The 8,529-nt window shown below is 47.8% G+C and overlaps 2 protein-coding genes across 7 annotated transcripts in view; one reads left to right on the plus strand and one right to left on the minus strand.

Moving 5' to 3' along the window:
- FBH1 (F-box DNA helicase 1) overlaps window positions 1-8,124 on the minus strand; it is a 24,685-nt gene extending 16,561 nt beyond the window's left edge. Inside the window, exons 1-8 of one of the 3 annotated variants that reach the window (XM_042872583.1) lie at window positions 8,040-8,124; window positions 6,417-6,749; window positions 5,745-5,909; window positions 4,514-5,046; window positions 3,476-3,606; window positions 1,774-1,909; window positions 1,375-1,565; window positions 149-265 (exon numbers count right to left, since the gene is read on the minus strand). In XM_042872583.1, coding sequence (XP_042728517.1) covers window positions 149-265; window positions 1,375-1,565; window positions 1,774-1,909; window positions 3,476-3,606; window positions 4,514-5,046; window positions 5,745-5,909; window position 6,417 — 1,274 coding nt within the window. In that variant the 5' untranslated portion in view covers window positions 6,418-6,749; window positions 8,040-8,124. Of the gene's footprint in view, window positions 1-148; window positions 266-1,374; window positions 1,566-1,773; window positions 1,910-3,475; window positions 3,607-4,513; window positions 5,047-5,744; window positions 5,913-6,416; window positions 6,796-8,039 lie in introns of all 3 variants that reach the window. The other 2 variants (XM_042872586.1, XM_042872584.1) reach the window with 2 other exon arrangements.
- Window positions 8,125-8,298: 174 nt separating this feature from the next.
- Window positions 8,299-8,529, plus strand: part of ANKRD16 (ankyrin repeat domain 16) — a 17,155-nt gene continuing 16,924 nt past the window's right edge. For 2 of the 4 annotated variants that reach the window (XM_042872806.1, XM_042872802.1), the window contains exon 1: window positions 8,344-8,427. The gene's annotated coding sequence lies outside the window, so the exon portion shown is untranslated. The other 2 variants (XM_042872803.1, XM_042872804.1) reach the window with 2 other exon arrangements.

Genomic DNA, 8,529 nt, shown 5'->3' on the forward strand with positions numbered 1-8,529 from the left:
TTCAGGCAGAAGGTGACAAGAAGCAGAATAAGGTCCTGTGGTAATCCTTATGAATCTTGCAGTCTTGTCAACCAGGCTTTGCTATGAGATGTTTGTTCTGCATCCAGGGCTCACTGCACACTGCCTGGATCACCTGTAGTGTCATTACCTGGACCAGAAATCCTGCCTGCATTGTGAAGACGGCGTCCCCTCTTCTACCATCTGTGGTGCAGTCACAGAAGCATTTTCCATCAGATACAAGCAGTAGAAAATACTGTAATGGATCCTGGCAGGAAGGAAAAGAGGGAATCTATCATTAAGGAATCACCAGTTACAGATGAAACTTCTGCAGCCACCTGGAAGACAGCAACATCTTGAATGCTTTGTGAGTTGTAGGGGCAATATTGGTATTTCAAAGTGCAGCACATTATACCTTGAAAAGTGACCACAAAGGCACCACAGGGGCAGCTCTGTTTGTGGCCTCTGACTTATTTCTGCTTTGGGTTTGCACATTTTGTGCCTGCCATGCAAACATGACCTGGGATCAGAGTCCACAGGATCCTTGTGTTCTCCAAACCACTACCAGTAACAGAGTGTGGGGCAGATTGAGACAGAATCTGGGGTTAGGTTGGGTGAAGTGAATCAGTTCCAGAAACTGCCTTAAAGTCATGTCACACAAGTGTGTTAGCCCTGATAGTGCCTCACAATGCTTTGTTAGTGCAAAGGGAGGAGCAAAGCAACTCCATGGCTTTAAATTAACTGAATTCTCAGACTCACTGGCTGCTCTAGGAGCTGCAAATAGGCCAAGATATCAAAACAAGACAGTTCCTAGGAGGCTATTTAAATCCCTCTGAGCTAAATCATAAATCTTGTGTGGTTTGAAGAGACAGTGGCAGAAGAGAGGTGGTCATTCATATTTCTGCTCATGTGCTCCAAGGAGATGGGACAAGGGTGACTTTGACCACATGTGAATGACACCCTCTGCCTGCCACATCTTCAGCAGACTTTTACTCAAGTTAATTATCTTAGCCAGCAATTAGCTGTCACTGACAGGCCAAATGAGCACCTTGACTTTCCTGGTTGGTAGCATGAGCATATGGCCCATGGTTGAATTTAAAAAAAAAAGGATGAACTCTTCTGTGTTCAGCCTTGCAGATAGCAGCTTACAAAACTGTCCTCTTTTCTGGCTACTGATTTGTTTTCCAGTGCAGCTCCTTGCCAGTCTTCCTATATGAACGTGTGTTCTTAATCCTTACTTCATCCTCAGTGTTCCTGAGAAACTGCATGCACCAGGGAACTGCAGAGCCCCAGCCAACAGAACAGAACTGCCCACGAGCACTGATCTGTACATCACATATTGCCTCATCTTGAAAGAGGCATTTCTCCATTCCTGACCTGTTAGTGATGGCGATGTTCTTCTCCCTCATGGCATACAGCAGTGTGGCAATGCAGTAAAGTGTCTCAGTCACATCCACAAAGGAGAGGGAAGAGCAGGGTCTCTGCAGGCATGCCATCAGTTTTTGGATGTCACGGACACCATCAGAGAAAAGCACCATTGCTGTGATGATGGCCCACATTTTCTCAGGCTGGGAACAAGAAGGAAGACTGAGCAAAAAGCTTTGAGTTTTTAGTCAGAGTGAAACAATCCTAATGCCACAACAGCTAAATTCTATTCCATCCCCCCAAACAGCACAGGGTAAAGCTTCCAAAGGAAAACTAGATGTGGGAGGGCAGATCTAACCTTAAAGCACCAACAACCGTGGGGTGAAGGAGAGGAATGACCATTGAACCTACCCCTGTCTTGCTTTGTAAGTCTGGCAGTTTGTTTGTGATGCAGACTTCAGCACTTGAGAAGAGGTGGTGACACTTCAAACAGAGGAGGACTGCCCTGGGATCTACGTGCCTGCTGGTGGGAATGGCAGAGACACACCTGCATGGAAGGGGAACAGAAGCATTTGTAAATAAGTCCTATCAAGTAAGCACATCAAGAAGCACCCATGTCCCTTGGTGAATCCATGCAGACTACTCCTGATGACTTTCTTGTTCATCATGCCTGAAAATCATAGAACCATAGAATGGCTTGGGTTGGAAGGGACCTCAAGGATCATCAAGCTCCCCATCACCACTTCCCCATCTCATTCAGCAGTGAGCTTGTGTTTTCCCCACTCTTTATTCTGCCACCAACATACAGAAATCCTTGTTGTCTTTGACATCTCTGACCAGCTTCAATTACAGCTGGGCTTTGGCTTTCCTAATCTCACTCTGGAAGCTTGGATAACATCTCTCTGTTCCTCCCACGCTACTCAGCCCTGCTTCCATGTTCTGTGCATTTCTTCTTCTTATGTTTGTATGTGGCCAGGACCTACTTGTTAATCCACGTATGCTTCCTGGCATTTGTGCATGTCTTCCTATCCATTGGAATGGACCACTATGGAGCTTGGAGGAGGCTGTCCTTGAATATTAACCAGCTTTCCTGGGACCTTCCTCCTTCTAGGGCCTTATCTTATGGGCTCTTTCAAGCAGATCTTTGAAGAGTCCAAAGTCTGCAGTCCAGGAGCTTCATTTTCACTTTCCTTCAATGCCAGGGCTAAGCCCAACTCCCTAAACAAAGCTGCTGAGTGCCATTTAGCATCTTGTGCTGTCTCACAAACCAAGATGATACGCTATAGGTCCTGAGGAATAACTGCTATCACTTTGGATACCCCTGGGCATCAAATGACGCAGGATTTGAATGAATCATAGAATCATACAACTGGTTGAGTTGGAAGGGACCTTTAAAGGTCACCTAGTCCAACTCCCCTGCAACGAACAGAGACATCTACAGCTAAGAAACTTGTATTTCCAGCCTGTTTTTGTGCATAAAGCCATGTTGCCAAGCACTTAACAGTTCTGTTACATGGATGTGTACGTAAATACCTCACTGCAGCCAGCTGCTAGTCTGCAAGTTCCTTCTCACTGTCTCAAACTCTCCTTCCAGAAGACAGATTCACGCTGCTCTTAATCCAATTTGACTCTTCTTGCACCGTTTAACTGCCATACAAAATTGTTCTCTAGTCTACAGATATCTGAACAGAACACTTGTTTGTATCAAGGACTCAAGCTGGGCTTACTGCTGAGCCCTGGCAGACAGTCTGCAGTGCTCCAAGAAAAAAACCACAACTCTCAGTAGATGGGAGGGACCAAGAAAAGGAGCACAAATCTCACAGTCTCCATGAAATACTTGCATTTTAGCTAAAGCAAGGATATGCTGAGCCTTGCTGAGACTTCGGCTGATCAGGAGATGGAAAAGCAGTGATGAAATGACAGATCACAGAATGTAAGTGAAAAGGATGCTGAAAGGGATGATTATAATTAGAGTCTCACTCATTCCAGCATGGCCACCCTGCAGGAAGCAGCACCGTTTATCTCCTGGCAGTTCACCAGGATAAAATGGGAGAAGACCCAAAGCAATGCAGGCCTGAGGATATACAGCTACAAAATGCTGAAGCAGACTCACCTGATGAGACCCAAAATACATTCTTCACGCTGATCTGTTATGGCAAAATCCTGCAAGATCTGTTCAACCCTGCGCAGAGCCATGTCTTCCTTCACCAAGTACTGATGGTACAGCTTTTTCCACGGGATGAACTGGAATGTGAAACATACACCACCAGCTTTCATCTCAAAGGGCAGGACAATAGGCTTCTACTGGCAATAAGCTAATCAACATGACTTCCAAAGAAGACATGGAGTTCAAACAGTCCCTGGAGCTTGATGGAAACAAGTATCTAGCACGAGACAGAGAAAAAAAAAAGGGAAGAGAGAAAGACTTGTTCCTCATAGCCTGCCAACAAAAGGCTGTTATTTCTAGAGTGATGGGAACAGGGAGACATTGGTGTGGCTTCAAGTGTCCAAGTGTTAAAGGAATGAGTATGTTTTCAGCTCTATTGTACAGATCTGCTCAGAGAGGGATCCGAGTGCTTTAAATCTGTGTGCTTATGAAGCCCTGCCCTCCCACATCTTGCTCCTTAGACTGGGCAAAAGTTGATCAACACCAGGTTTACAACTGTTTGCAATGTGAGGGCCTTGACCATAGGTGAATGAAGCTCTGTAAAAACAGAATTGAAGGTCCTTCTCTTAAAACTGACCTACAGCAGACACCACATGCAGGCAGACGTGCACACAGTGATGCACACTGGCTGTAAAAGGATAAGGCCCAGTCCAGCACCTGCATTTCCTGCATGATCACAGCTGGGGGGAAAAAAGACAAAGTGCAAGGAAAGGAGTGAAAGGAAATTTGGTGGAGTGTTACAGGATGTTCTTTCCATGTATGGGAAGAATGCTCAAGTAAAGTGACCCTGGTATTGAAGCTGTCATCTGAGGAGGTATTCACTATGGTCACGAATGCCAAAAATATCTAGTAAGAAAGGACTAGGGAATAATCAAGGGATTTAAAGGTACAAAGAAAGACAGGCATACAGCAACCACAAGACTGAGAAAGAGCAGGGCAGTAAGAGAAAGGCCAGGCTCGAATCAATGTCACAGCAGTCCTTACCCTTGGGTCACTAACAATAATCCTCCAGCGGTGGCACACCAGGCTCAGGTTTTGACACAGATCAGTCACTGGTAGGAAAGCAAAGATGATCCTCAAGACTTCATCAGGCAAATCTTCAATGCTTCCCTGAGGTATTTCCCAGTTGCGAGTCCCCAGGAGCCCATAGTGTGCATCAGGGACTGGCTCGATCTCTATTTCATCATCAAGTTCTTGCTTGATTTGACTGAGCTCAGGATGAACCACCACTGCCTTCTTCTCAGGCTCACCCCACAAATCATTCTCTATCTGAAGTCTGCTTGGAGCTGTGGAAGACAGAGGCCTTTTTCTTGAGTTTTCCATGCACTCATCCTCCAGAAATGAGGAGGAGTCACCACTTGTTTCCATCACATTGGAGATGTTACTTTCATCATCTTCAGCAAAGAAAGGATCCAGCAATTCTTCCTTGATGCTTATGTTTTTTGTCCTACCAGCAACTGCCTGCTGTGTCTGAGAAATCTTAAAGTAATCCATGATGTTCTTCTGCTGCCCTTGGGCTAAGGAAAAAGGAAAAGTATCAGTGAAGTCAAGAGGAACAGCACAAAGCACACTGCTACTGTCTGAGCTAACAAGGAGTTTGGCAGTAACTTCAAGGTTTGATTCCAGCACTGCACCATGAGAAGATCACCAAGCCTGTATCAGGCTGCCCCAACTGCAGGCTAAATGAGATGGGACTCTTTTTAAGACCATAAACAGTCATTTCCTGCCAAACGCTTCCTGGCTGCAACGTTAGAAAGCACTGGAGACTATAAACAAAACTGAAGCTTGGCAAAAGACTGCTCCCAGCTTCTCCCTTTTCTGATCTGTGAAGCCCATTGATTCAACTTGTCAGCACCAAGAGTGCACTAGGACCACTCTGTCCTGCTCCTGGTCTGCAACACATCCTGATGCTTAGCTAAGAGGAAATGCTGGAAAAAAAATAAATCACAAGCTGATTTTAACACATTTAATTCCCAGATGCTCATGAAAGTGAAGCTTAAAGAGATCTCATTCACAAGGCACTGTCTAAGAAAAGGGAAAGAAAAAAGCCATCCTACTAAGTCTTACTGATGCCTGAGTCCCATTTGAACTCACCTTGCCTGACATTTCATTCCCCTCCAAGAGCACAAGCTCAAGGATAGATGACCCAAATCCATTTTGTTCTACTGTAGTTTTACTCCCCCCACACCCTCAGGCTCCGAAGCAAACTGTGTACCTCTTGGTTGCCTCCTTGTTCTATGAGTGGGTTGGAGGCCCCTGTTGACATCTCCTCTGCTTCGCCTTTGATTCAGTGGCTGTGTCAGGGAGGATAAACCTTCAGCGCTCTGCCTGAGAGCTTCACAGTCATCAGCTGTAAGGTGCATTTTCTTAAATCGCTTCACTGCTTTGCCAACATGCAAAAACAAATAACAAAGCAAAAGGCAAACTTAGCAAACAGTCACCTGGTGCACGGAGATACAGAAATTTCTTTTCAGAAGTGTTACAATGCAGCCCCAGTGTTCTGGTCAGGAGTTTCTGTGAATAGCTCCCAGGAGGAGCTTTTACAACTCAGAATCACAGAACTGCAGGGGTTGGAAGGGATTTCTGAAGACCACCCAGTCCAACCCCCATGCTAAAACTCCTTGATGCAATGCAACATCTGGATGATGTCTTCATCCTGCGGTGCCTGACAGTCAGAACAAAACAGGGCAATGTAAAACCAGAACCTGTGTACATTCTGTGTACATTGAGGAATCAAATACAGGCAGCTGCATAAAGGCAAAATGTCATTAGGAGAATTTGCAGTGCAAATGCCCGAGACAGAAAGCAGTGACTAAGAAGGACAGGTAGGAAGCCAAACAAAATCATCCAAAGAGTGTTTTGTTTTTGTTTTTTAAGAAAATCTTACTGGAAATCTGCAGGAAGTCCTCTCCTCTTCAAGCAGAGCAGTCAGCAGAAGTCATACAAAAAAAGCAACTTGCACCGACATCGGACACACGCAAAGAAACTGAAGCCACCCCAGAGGGTGGGCTTCCTCCTGGTATGAGAATTACCAGTAAAAGACACTCTTATCGCTACTCCGTGCTGCAGAAGATATGCTTCTCTGGCATATCAGTGGCAGCCAGGAGGGTAACAGGCTGCAGGATCCAAGGCTCAGCTCATTTTGCTTGCAGCGTTTCCTCTTTTTCATCCATGTCAGCTCTGTGGGGCAGCACTCAGAGGGCCTGTGGAGCTCCTTGTTCTTCAAAATGGGGCAGGCAGGCAGAAAAACAGCAAAGCAAGGCAGACTGTGAGCAAAGGAGGTGGGCGTTAAAAAAAAGTTGCCCTTTCTCACTTGATATTGAAAATGTTAAATGGCTCCAATTGTTGGAGTATCTCAGTTCTCTTAAGCATGAGGTCGTGGTGAATGGCAGAGCTGGGGAACCAGCTTCACCCAGGGACAGCAAAAGGTCTCACGAGAGATGGGATGCGGGATGGGGGCCCCCCTATTGTCAAGGGCCTCATTACCAATCCTTCACCCCACTATCAATGAACCCATTGCCAAGGACACCCCTACAACCGAAGGGTCTATGATCAAGGACCCCCCCCTCAGTTGCCAAGAGACTCATTGCCAAAGGCTCCCCTGTTGCCAAGGGATCCATTCCCAAGCATCCTCACCACTGCTAAGGGCCCCTTACTACTAAGGGCCCCCCTTCCTTGTCTCTCATTGCCAAAGGATCCATCATCAAGGGCCTCCCTACTCTAAGGGACACCCCCTTGCCAAGGGACCCTGTTACCGCCATGGGACCCATTGCCAACAGCACTCCTATATCCAAGGACTCCTTTCTGTTGCCAAGAAACCCCCTGCCAAGGGATCCCCCATTACCAAGAGATGCATTACCAAGTGTCCTACCTACAGCTAATACCCTCCGCCCCCCCCCCCCATTGCCTAGGGACCCCCTTATTTCCAAGGGGGTTTCAATGACCAAGGTCACCCCTATGGCAAAAGGATCCACTGCCTATTACTCAACCCTTACCTAAACTGTCAAGGGAGTTCCTAATTGCTAACTCCCCCTGCCAACATTGTCAAGGGACCCCTCTTCTGCCCAATAACCCCTATTACTAAGGGCCATCCTCCAATGCCAAGGGACCTTCCCCATCTCCAAAGAACCTGTTACCAAGGGATCCCTTTACTACCACAGAACCCCCCCCATAGTCATGGGACCCATTGCCAAGCCCTCCCCCCTCCTATATCCAAGGCACCCATTAATAAGTCCCTCCCCCTACTCCTAAACGACCCCCCCATCGCCCAGATACCCCCTTATTTCCAAGGACTGCCCCACTACCTAGGGACCAACCGCCCTCCTATTGCAAAATAACCCATTGCTGAGGGTCCCCTTCGTGGCTCAGCCCCCACCCCCATTGCTAAAGAACCTATCACCAACAGCCCCCCCCCATTGCCAAACTCCCACTACCCACGCTCTGCCAATTACCACCAACTCCCCTACTCGCCCCCCTTCTAACATTTGTCACAGCAGCCCCCCCTCCTTACCCCCCTCCATGCCCAGGCCCTCCGCTCCGCTCTGCTCCGCTCCTCCTACGGCTGCAACCCGCCTTGTTGCTAAGGGGAAGTGCACTCACTCCATTTCCGGCACGCTCGGCCCCGCCTCTGCTCTCCTCCGACCAATCACACCCCGTTTCCTCACGCTGACCAATCAGAGAGCTCTCAGCATCGCGGTGCTGGCCAATAGCGAGGCACTTCCGGATTGGGCCGGGTAAGGGCGGGAGAAGCCATTGAGGAGCTGAGGGAGAGAACGTTCCCGGAGTTTGTTTATCACCGCCTGTTCCGGGTGTGTGTGGGGGGGAGGGGGCGGGGCTAGTGTGACGTCACGGAGCCGCTGATTGCGTCACGGTGACGTCATACCGCAGGAGGAGCGCGGGTAGGTCCTAAGGGAGGGGCTGGCCCTGTCCCGGTGTGGTAATGCGAGGAGGGGGGGATAGGATAGGATAGGATAGGATAGGATAGGATAGGATAGGATAGG

The sequence above is a fragment of the Lagopus leucura genome, unplaced genomic scaffold (genome assembly GCF_019238085.1).
Source record: "Lagopus leucura isolate 7727_CA_CO unplaced genomic scaffold, USGS_WTPT01 Super-Scaffold_100008, whole genome shotgun sequence".
NCBI lineage: Eukaryota > Metazoa > Chordata > Aves > Galliformes > Phasianidae > Lagopus > Lagopus leucura.